General features: G+C 33.4%; 2 protein-coding genes across 2 annotated transcripts; one reads left to right on the top strand and one right to left on the bottom strand.

Annotated features, from left to right (window-relative positions):
* The first annotated feature begins 5386 nt into the window (after positions 1-5386).
* On the top strand, positions 5387-8180 carry LOC110731705 (cytochrome b5-like). The gene is made up of 4 exons (XM_021911586.1): positions 5387-5540; positions 5647-5744; positions 7424-7490; positions 7640-8180. Exons 2-4 carry the CDS (start codon positions 5658-5660, stop codon positions 7900-7902), a joined length of 417 nt encoding a protein of 138 aa, XP_021767278.1. The 5' UTR covers positions 5387-5540; positions 5647-5657; the 3' UTR covers positions 7903-8180.
* Positions 8181-14398: 6218 nt separating this feature from the next.
* On the bottom strand, positions 14399-17359 carry LOC110731704 (cytochrome P450 78A3-like). Its single transcript, XM_021911585.1, has 2 exons — positions 16301-17359; positions 14399-15321 (listed from the first exon to the last, which is right to left on the bottom strand). The coding sequence occupies exons 1-2, from the start codon at positions 17276-17278 to the stop codon at positions 14701-14703; spliced, it is 1599 nt and encodes a 532-aa protein (XP_021767277.1). The 5' UTR covers positions 17279-17359; the 3' UTR covers positions 14399-14700.
* Between the last annotated feature and the right edge of the window lie 3945 nt (positions 17360-21304).

Raw genomic sequence — 21304 nt, 5'->3', positions numbered from 1 at the left:
CCACACACCGGCATTAACATTGCTCACCATTTAATGCAAGCAATAGACGAATACAACCTTCGAGATAAAATGATGTCTATGACTATTGATAATGCAACCTCTATGACATACACAGCTAATCTTATCAAACAAAACTTAACCGATGTACTATTAGACGGTGAAGCTCTTCATACTAGATGTGTTTGCCATGTACTTAACTTATGTGTACAGGATAGAGTTCGGGCAATTGGCCCATACTACAGCAAAATCAGAGATGCTATTATGTCTATTAATAGCTCTAACATGAGATACCAAGAATGGAAGAGTTTTCTAAAACAACAAAAGATAAGGGTAATAAAAATTAGAACCGATTGCCCAACTAGGTGGAATTCCACCTATGACATGTTAACAAAGGCAATTGAGTACAAGGGCCCGTTAACATTATTTTACAACCAAAAATTTCCACAAAATGTTTTGTATGATGATGATTGGAATAACTGTGAAAGATATATGCAATTTTTACAGTTATTATATAACATGACGTATTGTTTTTCTACTGTTTACAATCCTTGTGCTCAAAACTTTCTTTCTAATGCATGCTTACTCGCCCAACTTTTCGCTGATCATCGCGATCAAAGTGATTATGATCAGTATCTTCCAGCAATGGAAAAAAAGTGGCGTAAATATTATAGTGAGATTCCTTTGATTTATATTTTTGCTTCCATATTAGATCCTAGGCAAAAGTATGAAAACACATTTATGTTAGTTGACATTTACTTTCAATGCATGTTTCTTGACGATGATGTAGAAAACTATAAGACTAATGTGAAGGATCAGTTTTTTGCTTTATATAGAGTCTATGAAGCCAAATATGGCACCGTTCATCGCTCAGGGCCTTCCCAACCATCCAAAAACGTAAGTAAGAAGGCCAAACATTTATTTTCACAAGCTACTAACTTGATTTCAAGGTTTTCAGGTGATTCATCAATCAGGAGAACGCAAAGCGACGTCTCGGAGTTGCAGATGTACCTGAGTTACGACTTCACCAAAGGCATGGACGACGATGAGATAAACAGCCTCGACCTCCTTGCATGGTGGAAACAACAAAGCTCGAAGCATCCAACTTTGGCGGCAATGGCACGAGACATTCTTGCTATCCAAGTTTCCTCCGTCGCCTCCGAACGAGCTTTCAGCGCATCCGGAAGGGTTTTAGACGATAGAAGAACAAGTCTAAAACCCGAAACACTAGAAATGTGCGTGTGTTTCAAAGATTGGTTGGATGCGGAAAATCGCTCACAAGACCGTTCTTACGACCACAACGACAACGAAGAAGGAACCTCCGCTTCCGGTTCGGGTTCGGCTAGTTCCCAATCTATGCAACTAGCCGATGACCTTGAAGGCGAAGGCGAAGACGAAGACGAAGACGAGCAAGAAGAAGGAGAAGAAGAATAGACAATTATTGTATATTGTACGATTTTAAAAATATCAATTTTATCATTTTCCAATTTTTGTTTAATACCATCATTGTATGATTTTTATCATTGTTATCATTGTACAATTTTCTCAACTCAAGTAATAATAATATAAAGTACGCATTATTCACATCCAAAGTCCAATTTGCCTTTTTTCCCCGTTTTGTTACAATTTGTAAATTCATATTTAAAAAAAATAAAATTATACCAATTACTAATAAATCATAAACATTAAATTTTAAAGTAATAGTATAAAGTAAATATATAAATATAAATATTGAATATACAAATTATAAAACATAAATATTCAACTTATAATTATAAAATTCATAACTTAATAACTTATAACTTATAAGTTATAAACTTATAAGTTACCTTATAAAACTTATAATTATAATTTTATAACTTATATACATTATAAACTTATTAATTAATAATGTTGTCATTAAAAAAAAATAAATAAATAAAAACTGCACCAGCCCGCGCAGGCCAGCCCGCAGCCCGGCACGTGGCCGGCACGGCACGAGCCCGCCAGGCACGAGGGCCGTGCCGTGCCGTGGGCTGGCCTGTGAAAATGGCCGGCACGGCACGACACGAAATCCTGGGCCCGCCGGCACGACCGGCACGGCACGAACCAGCCCGCGGCCCGCCAGGCACGGCCCGCGGCGGCCCGGCACGGCACGGTGCCCAGGATTGGCTTTATGTTAGTTCTGCTTCTGTTATAATTGTGTTGAATAACATACCCACCTAGGAAGAGACTTGATCAAGGCTTGACTAATCCTTTATTAATTGCAAAATTATTGGGAGAGAAGAAACGTAGAGGTTAAAATTGGTATGTTTGTGAGCAAAAGTTTTAAGGTTTATAATCTTCAATAAAAGATTAACTTGCTTCTGTGCAATGTTGCAGTATGCCTTTTACATTTTTGTGTAGTTGAAGCTTCATGGTGCGGAGTATAACGTGATATGAGGTGCATGGAATGACGAGTATCCATTACATCTAGCATGTGTACACAGCGGCGAAGGTAGGTTATGTCATATTTTATTTTATTTGGAATCATGTAAGGTGTACGGGTTAAAATTGGATGGATTCGTTTAGACACTTTACCAAGTCCAAAATCAATCCCCCAAAATATCCTGAACTTAGAGTTTAAACTAGTCTTGTTTTTTCACAAGTACAATCCAGTATTCAAACGAATTTTCTGATCAAAAGTTGCAATTGAACATATTTTTTACCTCTTCTATACCAATCAAACCACTTTCTATAGAATTGAAGTTTTTCAAAGAAGAGAATGACAGGAGTAATTTGGTAAAATCTAATAACAACATTACATCAATTATAATATTAATAAAAAAAAGATAAATAACACACTTGATAGCTTGAAAATAAAATAAAATATAAAAGATAGATGCAAATTGGAAGACTAGAAGAATAATCACATAACCGGTTATAAAAGTAAATGGCAAATTGGTACCTCATTCACGAAATTAGATTGCTATGATAAGTTTCTGTCATTGTTTAAAAGCAAATTATTAATTGGTATATTAACTAAAAAAACAAAAATACTGTTTCTCAAAAAAACAAAAATACTGGTTTATACTAAATATTGTAGTTTACATAGCAAGTAACTAGGAGAGAACAGAGAAGGCAATCTTATAGGCAGCATTTACTTAACTCATGCCAATGAACTTGCCTTTTTAACTTTGATGCTTATTCTTTGTTTCTTGTTAATTGTTACCCCTCCTTTTATTTTCAACACAATAATCTTTCTTTTTTTTTTTTTGAAGAATCTTTTACGTGTTGTTTGATTATTTTCTATCTATTTAACTAAAGTTATTATTTAATTTGTCATTAATGCATGATACTTTGCTTTTTCTTGATTCTTCTTTTTTGGTTGATATATTTAATTTTATTATATATGTAAAAATGCAATGCTTTATATTATTTTGGGATTTATTTTGTTCTCTCTAGCTAGTTGCTCACATAATTTATTGGTTATTGCTCCGTAGTATCTCTTGGAATATGTTGAAATTGTTGATATAAGCTGCAAAATAATATTGTGAAAGAAATCTAAATTAAGTATAGATAGATAACGATAGTATGGAATATGCAGTATTTGTTGTTGTGATTTACACTAGCTTGACAATATAAGTATCACCGTAAATAGAGGTTATTTTAAAGACGTGTATAGATTAATTAAAATATTGTGTGCTAATTGAAATAACTCGATGTCTGGATTCGTCGGAATTTACATTATCATCATAGTTAATTTTCTTGATGACTCTATATGTTGTATCTCTTGCATCAGTTGCATGGCATATATGTACGTGCTATGCTTTCTGCAACACTGCACTAGTATTATTTGGTGACTGATTGAGTCCTTGAATGCCAGACATTTACTACGCATTGGTGGTGACTTGGTGAGTAGGTTACCCTTTTACGAAGTTTTAGATAAATAGAGTCGAAAGCAAATACTTGTATAATTTATTTATTTTTTACAAAAAATCATAGGAAAAGCGGATTATTCTCATCTTCTTATAACAGATTAATTAAAATATTATTATGTACATCATCCTTGCTTTTCTCATGGTCAATAATAATTGTTAACTGATAGTTTGATAAGCTCTTTTTTTGAGTGGTTGTGCGCTCTTGTTGACTATACAAAAGGTAAATCAAAAAAATTCATGGTATCATCATATAATATACAAAGTATATATTATACTAAAAGTGATGACCAATAATTGGTTGAATTGCATATTATGATATATGTGGAGCTATTCGTTTATTGTGGAACCACTTTATCGTCTCTTAGATACTAATTTGTTAATCTTTTACGGAGTATTATCTAAATATATCAATTTGTCAAGTACAAAGACTAATAGAAGACAAATGACGTAGACGTAATTTATCCCATATTTTAGACATCACTTTCAAAAACTTAAATCAATTAACACTTGCGTATATCATATTGTTATAGCTATAGTATCTAACATACCAGTCAATGGCAACATTCCTTCGAATTAATTGGCACTTGCATTGTTGCATAACAAAGTTACTTAGTAACAACTTAAAACTCTTACAGGGTACTAGTATAATGTATGAGGGCATTGTTTCTCATTTATATACGAGATCATCCATTATCTTTAAGCACATGTCCATTTTCTTTTTCTATAAAGAGTACAGTATTCATTTGAACCTATTTAATCACACGATTCACACCTACCTTTTTCACACTATGTCATCAAATAGCCTAACAAACTAACATATTAATTTAGTCTACAAAAATAACACACTTCCTCCATTTTTTATTAGATGCATCACTTTTTAAAAATGAAAGTTTCAATTTAGATGTATCACTTTCTCTTTTAGTTAATAAATTCTCTCTATCTCTCTCCTACTCCCTTCGTTTTTAAATACTTCTCCACTTTTCATTTCCGACCGTTTTTAAATACTTGCTCCATTTCTTTATTTGGAAAGTTTTTATAATATTTAATTCATTTTTCTCAATCAGTGGACCCAACATAAAGCATATTTTATTAATTTCATATTCTCCCTCCTCTAATTCCCTCAACTACTTTTGTTTTTTACAATTTTTTATTCGTTCACCTACCCTACCACCTCCATATTTTATTACTTTCTCCAATTTCTCCAGAAACTCTGGACATTGAGAAATGGAGCAAGTATTTAAAAATGGAGGGAGTATCACATGAGTTTTCTTGATTTTTTCTCTCTATGTTTTTCTATTCAAAAAATTACCTAGGAGTCCGTGATTACAAAAGTGATGCAACGAGAAAGACATTAAGAATACATATTTATAATTTCCTATACGTAAAGTCCAACACTATATTTGGGTTGGGGAAGGGTTGGTAGGTGGTGTAATAAATAAAAAATGGGCTAATATTTGGAAACCGGTCCGAAAGTCATAATAATACAGAGTACTACTTGAAGAAGTACGAGGCCCAATAACTCCCACGTGTCCCACGCGCTAATCACACGAGACGTTTATTTTAAGTCAGCGATTAACAAGTTAACAACAACTAAGTTGAAAAACCAACTCAACTTTGACCAATCAATCTCTTCACTTCTCTCTCGTATGTTCTAAATCTCCTGTCTTTTTTATTTTCGGGTGATTTTTGGGTTAATTTTCAGTGATTCTTGATTTTATTTTCCTATTTTTTTGGGGTGTGATTTGATTAGGTTGTGGAAAGATGAGTTCAGATCCCAAACTTCATGGATTTGAGGATGTCGCAAAGCATAACACTAAAGATGATTGCTGGTTGATTATTTCTGGCAAGGTCAATCTTTTTCTTTAATTTTTCTACCAGTTTCGATTTATATCTATGAATTTGAACTTTTGCTTTTGATTATTCGAATTTTTTTAATTGGGAATGAATTTAAATTTAAATATAGAGGTTGAAGATGGAAATTTTAATTGGGAATTGTGGTTTTATGATAGAATTTAATATTGCCCAAATTCTGTTGATGGCCTACATTTTTGAAATTTTGACTAAATAATTGGTCAGTTATTAGGCTAGATTTGTTGTTTAGTTTATTTTTTTTTTTTTTTAGATTTGTGGTTTAGTTGAATAAAATAGAATGTGAATTGCGAAGATTTGAGGCAGAGGTGTTTTATTAGGAGTATTAGAACAGATCTAAAGTGCTGGAAATGCTATGAAATACAGCACAAGTTAGCTGGGAATGTTTATACTTTTATTTGTTTCATTAACGCACCCTATAATTGGTTGGAGAATACCTAAATCTCGGCTGAAATTGGCCCTAACTTTGAAATTAAATGACCTTGTGGGTGGAATTGGCCTCCACTATGTTGGGTTAACCATCTGAGGGAACGAGATGAAAGATCTAAACATGTTCGCTTGTACGAAACGTTGTTAGATCAATGACTCATGCCGCTCTCACATACTCTTAATCAATGTAATGGATATTGGATACTAGATTCTTACATTTATCAGGTTACCAAGTAATTAGTTCTAGTCACAATTACACCATTTAAACATGCAAAAGCCGAAAGCTGACAATGCAGAACCGGCGGGTCTTACCTTCTTGGTTACTTGTGCATAATGCAGCAAACAACTCGTGTTAACATTTTGCAATATGTCATGTGATGTTGTATCTAGAATTACTATGATCCTTACTAGTTACTGTTATGAAACCTGAGCAATGCTGAACTTTTGTAGCTTAAATCTAAGCCAAATCTTTTGTGGAAAAATATTGTTCTGATCCATTATAAGCGAAACTGACCTTTGTATGTTAGACGAATGTTTTAAATTGAATTGGTTGAAATTGATGCGCATGGATTCACTTGGAAGCTGGTTTACTATTCAAATTGTTACAGGCTTGTAGAGTTTATGTTTTAGTGCACAACGCCAATAACTTTCAAGTCAATAGCTTAAGATATTATTTGAAATTAGACCCTGAAAATGACTAATTCTATGGCTATGATTGATTTAAGTATGATTATAGACGAGCTTATATCATAATAATCCAGTAGTTAACCGTGCAGACGTGCATGGCCACCTGTGTGCAGTTCTGATCTTGCTGGTAGACTTGCAGCAAGGGAGTATGGTTGCCTGTGCAAAGTTCTGATTTTTCCCATGAGCCTCATTCAAAACTCCAGTTCACCTTAATAAACCATCTCCAAAGCCATATAAAAATCTTGTAATTGCCCCAAAAGATTTGTCGAAATTGACTAGAACAAAGCTTACATTGTAGTAAAGGCGACAATCAACCAGGAAAAAGGCCATTCAAAATTTCATCTCCACCATGAGCATAGGTAACACTACATCATTTTGAGCCCAGAATTGTGAAAAATGCTCCGACATCTCTTTCTTGCGACTAACTTTATAACATTGTTGTGATTTGACAATGATAGATTGATAGTAATGCTTGCAAATCAAATTATGCTGTGTTCAAAACCATCTATTGACTTGAATGTCATCTCAAACAACTTATGCAGGCCTATGATGTTACTCCCTTCCTGGACGACCACCCTGGTGGTGATGATGTCTTGCTCACAGCGACTGGTAAGAGGTTTAGCTTTCTTTAGTTTTTGTGTGTGTGTTGTGGGGAGGGTGGTGGGGGGTTTGTGTTTTTATTAGCCAAGTTCAAGAATTCTAAGCTGATATCCTTTTAAATTGTGAGCATTATTTATACGATTATGGAATCATTATAGGGAAGGATGCAACAGAAGATTTTGAAGATATAGGCCACAGTGATAACGCAAGAGACATGTTGAAGAACTACTATGTTGGTGATGTTGATGTTTCTACCATCCCATCGAAACACAAGCCTACAAAGTCTCAACCTTCTCAGGAAACCACACAAACCAACCAATCTTCTGGATTCCTGATCAAGTTATTGCAGTTCCTGCTGCCGTTGGTCATACTAGGTTTAGCTTTTGGCCTGAAGAACTTCAAGAAAGAGTCGACCAGCTAGGTTATTAAACTCAAAGATGCAATTGGTGAACTTATATGTGATCGATTTTATAGGCTTCTTTGATTTGATTGTGATTTTATACTGTTGCATTTTAAGTTGCTTAACTTGTCCTAGATTAAATATTTAAGGGTCCATTCTATTCATGTAATGTACTTGAATCAGAAATGAGGAATGCTATCTGCATTCTGCAGCCTTGCTGATAGAGTGCAACTCTCTCATTTTATTTTATTTTCTATTTCTTTTTTAAATGATAGATAATACCTTGTTTAATGCGAGTACACCGTACTTCAGCATGCCTTATTTGAGTATCTTGCTATTCAGGACTCAACCATGTGGGATCGAATCTTTACATATCTCTCTACCCCTGCTTCACATATAATACGGAATATATACTCACTCAGTTGTTAGTAGTTAGTATTATCTTAATATTATACGAGTATCACACAAGTGAATAATCAAATTATTCAAATTATCTTAATATTATGTAATTTCAAAATGTGAATTAGGAGATCGAATTATAATCAATGTGTTTTTAGGAAATGATTTTTTTTCCAGAACATTAAAATTTACTTCTCAGTACTGTATTATGTGACTATTAATTCCGTATGGAGTTAATCATTACCCAACATTTCATCCAAAATTTAGCAGCTCATCAAAATAAAATTATGAATGAACTAAGCATAAATGCAATACACTCAAGTGGTTAGAGCTTCCCTCTCCATAGCAGGTAATCCTAGGATCGATTTTCATCAGTCACCCTTGTGACTCTCAAAATATATAAAGAAAAAAAAAAGTCAAAATGAAACAAAAAGAAGATTACACAACCCATACAGAGTACCTTTCATCCACGTTAAAAGATTCTAAAATCGTGTATGGGCTGATTCGTTCTGCAATTAATGGACCCTTGTATGCTTGTATAGTTTTGTGATATGTTAATGTGTTGGACCATATTACATGTACTCGTATATTGTTGGACTATATGATATATATGAATATCAGAATATATGATGCATGCATGCATAATTATAATAATGGACCATCATGTCTTCTACATAAATTTGATTTTTGCCTAAGCCCATCTTCTTCTTTTCTTGGTCTCAATTATAGTGTGGGATGTTAAAGATTCTATATGCTCACGGGTTTTTTAATGTTACAATGTTTTACTAGGAGATGTGCTGATTTGATCGACAAAGATTGAAAGTAAATGTATGTCGTATTCTTTTTTTTTTTTTTAATGCAAAAATATCATATCTACTTCAAAGCCTACTAGATTTAGATTAATTCGAATTCAAATCAGATCATGTCGTAATTGAGGTTTAACTCTCCCAATAAGCATTCTAAAGTCTTGAACCTATGATCATGACTTATTAGCTGATCCAAACACTTGTTGATTATCATTATCGTACATACTTACAATTAAGTTGAGAGCTTTAACTTTATTTTTAAAGTTGGAATACACCTATCTCACGGTTACAGAGATAGTGGATCATAAATTTTGAGACTAAAAGTTGGATCTTCCATTTACAAGATTTTTAAAGGACCTTTTGTCTTCCTATGCAATGTATCTTTAAGTAAAGCATTGATGTTATTGATAATATGTAATGTCGATCCTTTATATCTACTTTGCAGTGAACAAATTATGGATTTTTTTTTTTTATAAATCTTTTATTTCTTGCATCTTTTACCTTTATGAATTTTGTCCATGCATGGTACCACACTTTTGTAGCACACGTCCAGTTGAAAAAAAAAATTAAAAAAATTGTAGCACATGATCCGAGCAACATTTATGCAAATGTTGAGACTTGTTTATGAAACTTGGAAGCATTCTTCAAGATCTATGGATCTTTCATTCTCCCTCTTAAACCTAAGTAGTCCATGGTGATAAACATACAAGTCCAACAATGTTTCATCTTAAAAGTAATGGTAATGGCTAATTTAAAGACGTAAAGTATTCACCAATCTTATATATTGGTCATCCTCTTTTTATTTCTTCAATGTAGGATTATTTCTCATCTTAACTCACATATGATTTAATATCCTAATAGATTATAAGTCAAAACCGGCTCAAGTTTGAGTTTGTGATAGCTTTTACGTGTGTTAAAGTTATGATATCTTACATGATTTTCCATAGTAAGGATTGGTTCGTTATATTTCTTTGATCACTTTTCATCCCCTAATCACTCAATCCTTTCATGCTTTATGTGGGGCTCAAACACAAACACTGTATTATAAACTCTTGCAAACCAAACTAAGGACATAGTTAACATCATACCATGAAATCATAGACAAGACAGGCACCAAAGCTAATCAACAAATGCAAATATCCAATATATATAGTCCAAATCAATGTAAATTATTGGTTCTTGGAAAGAAGAAGGCCTTTCGATCAAATTAAAGTATCATTATGCATGCAACTTCTCCCTAAACACTAGGTAATTAAAAGCAGTTAAGGATACTTCAGGCCAAAGCTAGCAAAGGAGACAAAGTGGGTTCTGTATGTACATCTTTATTATTCTGATTTTCTTATTTTCTGGCATGTAGCAAAAAGCCCACTGAGAAAACTTACAATGAGGCTTAAAAAGGTGTAGCTACCGTAAAATTGTCCGACTCTAGATGTGTGGTACTTCTATTGTTTATAGGGAGTCGCAAAAATAATAAAGAGTAATATAGAAGAGATATGATTGTAAAATTTGGACACCATAATTTACCTCTAATGATATGAAACAAATTGATGTTGATAAAGTACATCCTCTTTTTGCAAATTAATAATAAATAATATTTTGTAAAGAGTAGTAATTATTTGGTTGGAGTGGTCTAATTAGTTTTTCTACTAAGCTTTGTCCTTTGATGATGACCGATTACAAAAAAAATCACTTGCTAACTTTATGTCTTTAACATAGAGTAGGGCAACTTAAACCACAAATCGACGGAGTTTATTAAAGACTTGCTTGCTGGAAAGCGGCCACTAAGTGCAATATCATCACTTTGGTCTCATCCATAATATGCATATGTTCATTTTTACTATCCAAATGGAGTGTTTTTGTGTAACTTATAGATCAATACATTAAATTTCTTTTTAATATTTGAAGTTCTTTTCTTATTGTTTAAGCTATTAATAATATCTGAAATATAGAAAGGTTTCTCATATCTACAATAACTTTTATGTAATCTGACCCTGAAAGACGATTGGTAGCACAATTAACTGAATTAAGATGTCAAGAATTGAAGGAGGATAATTGGAAAGAAATTTAGAGCACCTAATAGGTATATATAGAATCATCTTATGTATAGCGTAACAATTTTGTAACATAGTGAAAATTGAAAGTAATTCATTATGTAGTCCAATCTCAAAATGGCACTAATTGTTGATAATTTAGAGTGTCGGAGTGGAGCGCCCGCTCTACTGATTTATCGCGCTTGCGCTAGCTAGACGCGACCCGCGATGTAACCGCGCCAAAACCGCGTTTAGTTTCTGGAAATCTGACAAAACTTTGGAGGAGCGCCCGCTCCTCCTGGTAGCGCGCCCGCGCCACTATTAGGCGCGGCCCGCGTCTAAGTCGCGACAAAATCGCGCCAGGTTTCTGGAAAATCAGAAGTTTGGGAAGATCAGGGGTGGCGCGCCCGCGCCCCTTGGTGGAGCGCCCGCGCCAGAGGGTGGAGCGCCTGCGCTGCTGTGATGGCGCGCCCGCGCCTCCTCGCTCGCGCCCGCGGTTCTTTCCGTTTTAGCTGTTTTTGCATCGATTGAGTCTATGATTATAAGATCTGTTTTTTCGAACAGAAAATAGACAGAATATTATTCTCTCTAACTCACCCCAAGAATTCTCCATAATTTTTCTCAATTTTCTTGCTAACTATTGTGAGAAATACTCTTGATTTTAGCTTTCTTTGTGAATTATTCATCTTCATTTCGATTCTTTGTACTAAGATCGAAAGGGCTGTCAATTGTATCCCAAAGAGAATTTCCGGAATAACCCAAGCACCGTGTGGGGGAAATTAATCTCTTTAGGAAAGTATTCATACGCCTTTGACAGTGTATCAAGGATTGAGACTCAAGTGGTCACCGAAATTCTCATGTTCACGTTCTTGGTGTTGGCTTGGAGTTGAGGCAAGTATAGAACTTTCACATTAGTGTTTTTCTTTGTATTTTCTGTAATACATTGGTATTTTGGTGTTTGGTTGTAATACATTGGTTTGTATTTGGATTGTTGTATAATTTGATTTTAATTATACATTGTTTAGGTTTTGTACCCACAATTTTAAGTAATTCTCATTTTCTTGAATTGCGGTAAAACCTAACACTAATAACTTGTGTATTGGCACCGCAAATATATACAAGTGTTATAGTGTATCAAATATGATGCGATCTTTAACACATACTCTTCTCCTTCACTTTTACATCAATTAATAGACCGGTTCTTTCTCTATGCCTATCTCATCCTTTATTTCTCAACCACATGGCTACTTGTATCTTTAGCTTTTTACAATATAAGGGTGATTTTACTTCGGATTTAGTAGGCCTATAATAGCTATAAGCAATAAATATATAGCTTTTGAGATTTGTATACACAATCCCTTGGGCAAAATAGGCTATCCTAATTGACTAGAGAAGCCAAGTTTCTCGCACCAAAGCATGGGTAGAAGAGATCAATCCTAGTTATATACACAAAAACCGAATTAACTTAGATTTAGTTCCTCTCTTTTGATAAAAGAATTTATTAACTTTTAGGGGGTGTTTGGTATGACTATTAGAAATGGAGTGGAAAGGAAATAAATAAGTAGAAGGAAATGAATCATTTAACCGTTATCTTTTCATTTGTTTGGTTTAAACATGGAAAAAAATCACTTAAACCTTACTCTCTTTATTACCTTAGCTTTTAGAGAGGTAATAAATGGGTGTAATCATTAGGTAATGGTATAGGTAATTGTTACCCAAGCTTTCTAACCAAACACTTGGTAATGGTAAGCAATAAATATATCAAACATGCTCTAAAAGGATTTAAAAGTATTTAGTTTAGTGTATGTATGTACTTTTTTTTCTATCAATCAAAGTCAAATAAGACAATGATTGAATGATGTAGACTAAAATTTAATCTTAGAAGGACTATCTTCAATATATACGGACTTACGAAATACTCCCTCTGTTTTTAAATACTTGTTCCACAATCTATTTTCGGCCGCTTTTAAATACTTGCTTCATTTCCTTATTTAGAAAGCTTTTACAATATTTAATTCATTTCTCTCAACTAATGGACCCAATATAAATCATATTTTATTAATTTCATATTCTCTCTCCTCCATTCTCTCAATTACTTTTGCTTTTTATAATTTTTTATTCTTCCACCTATTTCACTACCTTCATATTTTATTACTTTTTCCAATTTCTCCTAAAACTCCACACATAAAGAAATGGAGCAAGTATTTAAAAACGGAGGGAGTACCAAGCAAATAACCTAACCCAATAACCCGGCCTCAAAATTAAACCAATTAAAGAAAAAGCAGCAGGTTTATGTCAGCATGGTTATGGAAGACACGAAGAAGCTACGAAGTACTTTTGTGTAACACGAGTCCGTACAACCCAACAACCTGAAGATTGCAAAGTGTTTGGGCTTTCTTAATTTTAATAGGCAATAGTTGCCGGCTATCATGTCAATTTTCTATTACGAGTAATTATTGACGTGATAACAAGCTTACAACAAAGTTTTCAGGGCCCCAATTTTTACTTTAAGTGGCACCTATGAACGTACCATCAGTGCTAACTTTCTAAGGGTGTGAATTCTGAATCTTATGGAGATGTATGTTAGCCACTTAACCTAGTAATTTAATAAAGCAATTACTTCCCATAATTTAACTTAACTTACTTCGAATAATCATGGTGGATTATTAGATGGTTGTGGTTAGAGAAGAAACATATCTAGTTCAGATTTAAATTGATCAAATTTCCTCATTTTATTTTGTGCTATTAGATATGAACTATATGTTGTCTTATGTATATAAAAGAATATAAAGTCGTGTTATATTTTGTGGTTCTGTAGTTATATGGATGCGTATTATTATTACAAAGAAAAAGATTGTGTAATCCATATTATTTCATTTGGGTGAAAAGTCATTTTTCAGTTTTTGTAAAAGGGAATTGTGAATTGTTCATTAAATGCAATACAAATTTGTCGAGTTGTCGGGTCTTCTTTGCTCACAATGTCCCTAATTTACATACACCAGAATTTTTAGGAATAGAAAAAGATTTCTTTCCTTGATGTTATAATGTTTTTTTTCCCCATTGATTTTATTTTGATGTAAACTTGTGCTAAATGCTATAGTATATTAACTCCTATTATTCAAGACTTGTTGTACCTTGTACGGATTTCATATAAATGTGAATTTTAGGTGAATATCAAGTGAAACTGAAATATATGTTCCAATAAAAATTTTAAATAATAGAGCTTTCCATTCGGTAATTCCCATTTACTTGTAGGATGAATATAACTTGATTGCAAAAATATAGAAACATTCTTAAATACTTGTATTTGTATATGTACCTTACACTCCATATTTGTAGTTTATGTACAAACACTCAACAGCATTAAAGGCGAAAGACGAATTTACATAGAGCTTTCTACCGTCATTTTGTAAAATCTTTCACCGCTTACTCACTCTAGATGGGAAGAAAGGGTAAAAGAGATAAAACATAAACAAAACTAAAATCAACCAAAAAAAAAAAAAACCAAAAAAAAGCAAGGCTTTATGATTGATCATCTAGTAATAAAGGGTCAAGATCAAGTTTTGGAATTCACTTCACATCACTTATGCCCTTCTAGGTCGCACCTCCACCGTAAGAGGTTGAGCCATCTCACATGAGAGATTTAACACTTCTGACAAGTCCACCGTGGCATCCACCGCGGATGACACCCACTCATACTCGTGTAGCAGCGATGCAACCCAAAAGGTCACGGTGGCAAGCCCGAGCGCCTTCCCGGGGCAGGCCCGTCGGCCCGACCCAAACGGGGCGAGCCTCAAATCAGACCCGAGCACCAAGATTTCACTCTCGGGGGTCGAACCCAAGAACCGGTCCGGGTTAAACCTCTCGGGCTCAGGCCACACCCCCGGGTCCCGTGTAATGGCCCACATATCCACCATGGCAGTGGTCCCGGCAGGCACGTGATGTCCATCAACTGTAGTGTCTTCAATAGCCAAGCGGGCCCACGAGAGTAGTGGGCCCGGAGGATGGACACGGAGAACTTCTTTGATCACAGCCGTCAAATAAACCAATGATGTAATATCAGACTCAGAAACCGCACGTGACCTTCCGACGATATTGTCCAGCTCATCATGAATCCTTGATTGAACATCAGGATGAAGGACTACTCTAGCTAAAATCCACTCGATTAAAACCGCAACAGTATCGGTGCCTCTAAATATCATTTCCTGAAAAATAAATTAAACATAATTAATTAGATGTTATTAATATAATAATTAAGATATTAATGGATGAAATATTTATTATGCAAAGGTAGAAAACATCAAAGATCTTAGAGAATCTGGAAATGATTTGATACGACATTGTCAATCAAAATAAATTTACTATTTGGAAGTACCTATCTGGCCCTCTTGAAAGTGATACCATTTTTAGCTTTAGTCTCTTTTTTTGAACATGTGGAAGTGGAACCTAGAAATTTGCTTTGTATAAAATGCTAATCCTTTTCCTAACTTTTTATTTTTATTTTTAGCTTATGCTTTTATTTTGCTAAAATTTCACCACCATAACATTTCTTAAAGATCAATCATCATTAATCAAATTTCTTAACTATAACAAAAACCCCGTATTCTACTAGTATAAACTTTTAGCTAATACGAAGTATTATGTTGATGCACATAGTTAAACTAGCTAATTTGTCAATTGTCATGTACATACCTTGCACTTTCATTAACCAAAAAGAATATTAACGTCATTTTTGTTTTGTACGAGGTATAATTAAAAATTCTACAGATAAAAAACAGTACAGTCGATGCATATTACGAGAAAAAGAAACTCGAAAACCAACCAAATATCTTCACTTTTTCAAGTCTTAAACTATAATTAAATATTATTTAGACCATTACGTCATTTCAATTAAGGATATCAGCCATAGTCACTTCACCAACACTAGATCTACTTAACCAACAATCCTTATATATTAGGACTTATCGATTATGGGTTTAAATTTGTCCTTGGTACTCTTTACCACCAAAAGATTAGTCACAATCCTAAAAATGTTGGTGTGGCATTTTTGTCCCGACCTTTAAAAATTGGATAACATCCTCAAACTTTAGTACGTAATTGACGTAATATATAATCATGCATGCAGTTCTAAAACTAATAGTAGAAATAAGTTGGTTATACTATATTTCTAAAACAAAAACTTACCCAAAGCACAGCGATCATGTCCGAATCGGAAAGTTTATCCGAGCTCGGTAAGGATAACAAAACATCGACAAAATCCCGGTTGTTTGGAACCGGGTTAGCTCGATGTTCAGCAATAATACGACCAACGAACCGGTTCACTTTAGGGACAAGTCGGGAGCATCTAAACCGGATTTTTTGAAAGTCAAAATCAGCTAACCAAGATAAATGGTCGCCCCAATTTAAAACTCCTAGTAAATCATACCCTTCTCCCACCATCTCCTTCAACTCCTCACTCTCTTTGTTTAATGGGCCTTCAATTATACTACACTTCCACCCAAACACTGAGCCCATCATGTTACTCAACGAGGCCCGTCTAAACACATCACGTGGTTGGAACGGGCCACTTTGAGTCCCAAAATACGATGTCATCGCTTCTGCAATGGCATTTCTTTGGGACTCAGAGGCCTTAATTTGTTTAGGACTAAACATATGGGTTGATGCAACCCTACGTAAGGTCCGCCAGTACACACCATACGGGGCGAACCCGATGGCTCGGTTAAACATTAAACTATAGGCAGACTCTTTAATAGGTCGGTCAGCAAAGTTGGATGAATGAAGTATATCCTTAGCCACCTCATGGTGGCACGTAACGATCACACGCGTTTCACCGAGGCTAAAAGCCATAAGGCGTTTCGCGTTACAAGTTTGAGCTATGGCGGATATCTTACGGTGAGCTAAACCCGTCATGAGGCCCATACTGCCTAGAATGGGCCAGCCTCTTGGGCCAGGGATTGGGTTTTTGGCCCAATGAAACAAACGGGCTAGCCTGTATTTTCCCCAAGCTGGGCCTCCTGGGTAAGACCAGTGGATTAAGGCCATAGTTAGCCAAACTATGGCAATGACAAACAAGGAGAAAACAACATAAAAGGTTGAAAAATGGTTGCATTTAGAAAAAAGGGCAAATACCCAAATTGAGTCAATATTAATATTTGTGCTCATTTTTCCTTTGATTTTGGAGAGAAAAAAAGAGAAGTTTTGAAGATGATTATTTTGAGCTAAAGAGGTTTGAGTTATGTTTTTGGTGCTAAAGAATGAGATGTTGGGGTCCTTTATATAGGGTAGCAATAGGACAAAAGAACCCTCGCAATTAATTAATAAACTATTAAAGGGAATCAGAAGAGAATGTAATTTTAATAATTTTTATGGGATGCTAATTGGGTAGACCGTTATGTATTGTACTTATATAGTTATATTTACATGTATTAATTTTATATAATCAATTATAGTACTCTACTTGTAACGTAAGTAATACTTAATTATCGTTAATTACTATTACTAATTAATTTCTTGATTCTTTCATCAATGAAACGTAACTTCTGTTAACACAATTACACAAACCACCTTTTAAAAAGTATTGAATAAAACGGGGTAAACTTACAAGAACTGTTTGTGATATTTTCATGAAATTTCCCTTACTTGTATTGCTCGTAATATATATATTTTTTTTATTAATTTTTTACTAATTAAAGATATATAAAGGACTTTAGTATAAGCTTTTCTAAGCCTATTAGTAGCCAATGAGTAAAAAGTGATTGCATCCATGTATATATTATAGTATATCTAATTGTCTAACCAGCTTTCCATCTAACACCTCATGTCCTCATGTAATGGTATAAACTAATAGTCCCCTTACTAAATCTAAGTTGGGTTGGATATGGTGGGGTATTAATGTATAATTACTTGTAATTATAATTAAAGTAATAATCGCTGACATCATCTATTTATTTTTCTTCAAGTAAAAGACTTAAAAAGGGTAGAGTGGTAGACTAATTGTACATTTTCTAAAAGCTTTTACGGCTAACTGGACTAGCTACACAATTTCGATGGCCGGAGTTAAAATAAATATAACTTATTACGATCGAAGAAGCAAAAATGTTACAAAATACTGTTAAAATTGTGCATCGCACGAAACTAAATTAGAATACGTATGTATTCATCCCCAATTTACTCCATTTCAAGGAATTTATGTTTTTTATCAAGGATTTTTTACTCTATCTACGTAAGAATAAAAAAGTATCGAAATAAGTTTGACTTTACTTTAGAATATAATAGTTCTCCCTCCTCAATCCTCGTAGATTCTAGCCACCTATGCACTTTTATTTATTTTGTTTATTTTTGACATAACTAAATTTAATTTGAACGAAATATAATACATCACCTATACAATATTTGAGATATTTTATTGAGGATTTATTATTAAAGATTACGTATAGCACAATACATTATTTCGTAAGTCCAATAAAAGATAACAAGTCTATTCCAACTAAAACACAGTACATGATTTTATGGATGTATAATGTTATGTGCTCCCTCTTTTTCATAATGACAAGATTATTACCATCTTAATCACATATTGTGTAATAAAACGTAATGAATTAATTGAATGGTTTATTATATATACCCATCTAAAATCGTTGTTTCTTTTTTATAACCTAGCTAGACTAGATAACGAGATAGGATTCAATTCAAATTACTCTATGCTCAATAACTCCAGTTAATCCAAGCACGTACTTTAAGAGTGGGGAAGAGTAGAAGCACCGTCCCTAACTTTAGTTCTTTGATCTGATGGTAACATGAAAAACTTTATAAATACTCCGCAGTAAATCACCAATCCTTCAAAAAAGAGAAACTCCGTAGTGATAGAGTATATAAATCGATCATGGATTTCAACCATTAATTTAAGCTTTTAGTTTAAATGATTTTTAATATGATATCAAGAGTCAACTTGACACAACGATCAAAGGTCACGAGCTTAATTCTCATTCACACTCTACTTTCAAGTGGAATATTTCGCCTTGGGTACGTATAAGGGGGTAAAAGGCTGGCTCTTTTTGCATCCACACTTCAAGTCTGAAGGACTTTCATGTGAAGGGACATGATAGAGTATATAAATTGATCGTGGGTTATAACCATCAGTTTAACCTTTTGGTTGAACAATCATTTAACAGTAGATTATCATAATTAATTCATTTTTTTGACTCCATCTTTTCTATACGCTACTATTTCCCACTGATTTCCTCATCACCATAACACTCCCCTCTCCCTCCCCCCCATCCCAATTATCCCGCCAACTCCTTGGTGCAATATACTTCCTTCGTTCTATAATATTGTAATAATGGGACTTTTGCACTATTCATCACTCTTGTTTGACCATATAATATGATTTATACTTTAAGTAAAATATAGTCATGTGGGATCTTGTTAGATTTATCTCAAAAAATACTTCACAATATTAACTTTTTATAATTTGTACTCTTATACAATTATAGATATTTAACATATAAAATATGTTTTAAAATGCGTAATTTCATTCTTGTTACAATATTATTGGAACGGAGGAAATAATAAATTAATAGAACGTTAGATTGATAATCTGTTAGGTTTTTGGATATATCATACGAAGTGTAACAAGCTAAGAGACACAATAATTAGTTTGATGAGGTTTTCGATGGTGTCACAATATTAACTGAGTGTATCACGCATCACACATAGTGACATAACAATACTTAATTATGTAAATATATTGTCTTGTTGAATACTTATAATATTTCCAATATTTTGTTTTCAAAGTCGTTGCTCAAACTTCTTTTAATAGATGTTGAAGGAGTTAATATTAGATTTATGTACTTTTAAAAATTATAAGAAAGAACTAATCAGGGATCACATCCTAAAAGTGACCTAAACTAATACATGATCCTACTTCTTGGTCAACAACTTACAAGTAAGGGTCCTAGAAATTCTCCTCATTGAGTACCTTAGTAAAAGGTAGAGTCTTTCATCGGAATGGACTAATTTTGAATTATTTTGCTTCCAATTTGGTTTAATTAAGATGTTTCGAGATTTTATATTATATAATAGACAAAAATCCAAAGATCGATCTATATATAGGAAAATTAAAACATTTTTTTTAATATATAGAAATTTCAATAATATTTTGAGATAAGGTGGAAAATTTACGTTCAATAAGAAATATGGGGGAAAATATAGAAAATGTTATTTTTCAACAATAGTTGTTGCTCTATGGTTTTTACATTTATTGTCTTCCTCAATTTTTTAAATAGAAATCACACTCCCCAACACTTATTTACTTGTTTTATCACTACATCATTGGATAATATAATAGACGGTTAACACACTCAAAAACCTAATCAAAATACTTCAATTCATATCTATATTTTTGTCTTTTGTGATATTCATTACGAATAATCATTGCATACTACATAGTTTACCATAGGTGGAAACATTGCTACATAATCAGCCTATATTGCTATACGACTATACGAGTATTATTTTCCAATTCAAGCCAGCAAAATAAGAGTAAGAAAATGGATGGAAAATGTAAGGTAATGCTGTAAAAAACAATTGCAAAAAATAGTATACTAATGACTAATCTACAAAATCTAGAGGAAATCTTGAAGGCCTGCATGACAACCTACAAGTATCATACGGAATATTGTTTGCATAATTTGCGTTAAAATGTTGGCAACTAAACTAATTTGCGTTTACTAATTGTGGTGTTTACCACCTCTAATTAACTACGATCAGCATGATGAAACGTTTCCAATATAATTTGTTGACAAAAGTTTAATTATATATATTTGAAATAATAAGTGAGTAATTAAATATTTAATCCTTTACCTCCCTCTAATTGTGAGGAGCCATGTCCCTAGTTTGTGGCAACTCGTATTTATTGTTAACATCATCAATTTGCTTTTTTAAGCTTTTCCAAATATATAGATTCATGACGGGCTTTCTAATATTAGTATGGTGATAATTGGAAAGTATTTTCTTTGATATCCATGAATCTATATCATTATTAATATAATTAGATGTTTTAAAATTTATATATTAATCATTTTCAACAGTACGAGTGTATATTGATTATACGGTTGATAATAAGATTCCTCCTTGATTTTCTAATTGTTTATTGTATCTCAAATACTTCTAAATCTTTAGTGCAAAATT

This window comes from Chenopodium quinoa, unplaced genomic scaffold, assembly GCF_001683475.1.
Source record: "Chenopodium quinoa cultivar QQ74 unplaced genomic scaffold, ASM168347v1, whole genome shotgun sequence".
Classification (NCBI taxonomy): Eukaryota; Viridiplantae; Streptophyta; class Magnoliopsida; order Caryophyllales; family Amaranthaceae; genus Chenopodium; species Chenopodium quinoa.
Note: the sequence above shows the minus strand (reverse complement) of the source record. Positions and strands in the feature narration are given on the sequence as shown.

What these genes read in the sequence shown, in the direction of transcription:
- LOC110731705 (XM_021911586.1), top strand. Translation starts at nt 5,658, where the DNA reads ATGAGTTCAGATCCCAAACTTCATGGATTTGAGGATGTCGCAAAGCAT. An exon ending in GGTTGATTATTTCTGGCAAG is followed by an intron (nt 5,745 to 7,423) that starts GTCAATCTTTTT and finishes CAACTTATGCAG; the next exon opens with GCCTATGATGTTACTCCCTT. An exon ending in TGTCTTGCTCACAGCGACTG is followed by an intron (nt 7,491 to 7,639) that starts GTAAGAGGTTTA and finishes GAATCATTATAG; the next exon opens with GGAAGGATGCAACAGAAGAT.
- LOC110731704 (XM_021911585.1), bottom strand. Translation starts at nt 17,278, where the DNA reads ATGAGCACAAATATTAATATTGACTCAATTTGGGTATTTGCCCTTTTT. An exon ending in ACATGATCGCTGTGCTTTGG is followed by an intron (nt 15,322 to 16,300) that starts GTAAGTTTTTGT and finishes TTTATTTTTCAG; the next exon opens with GAAATGATATTTAGAGGCAC.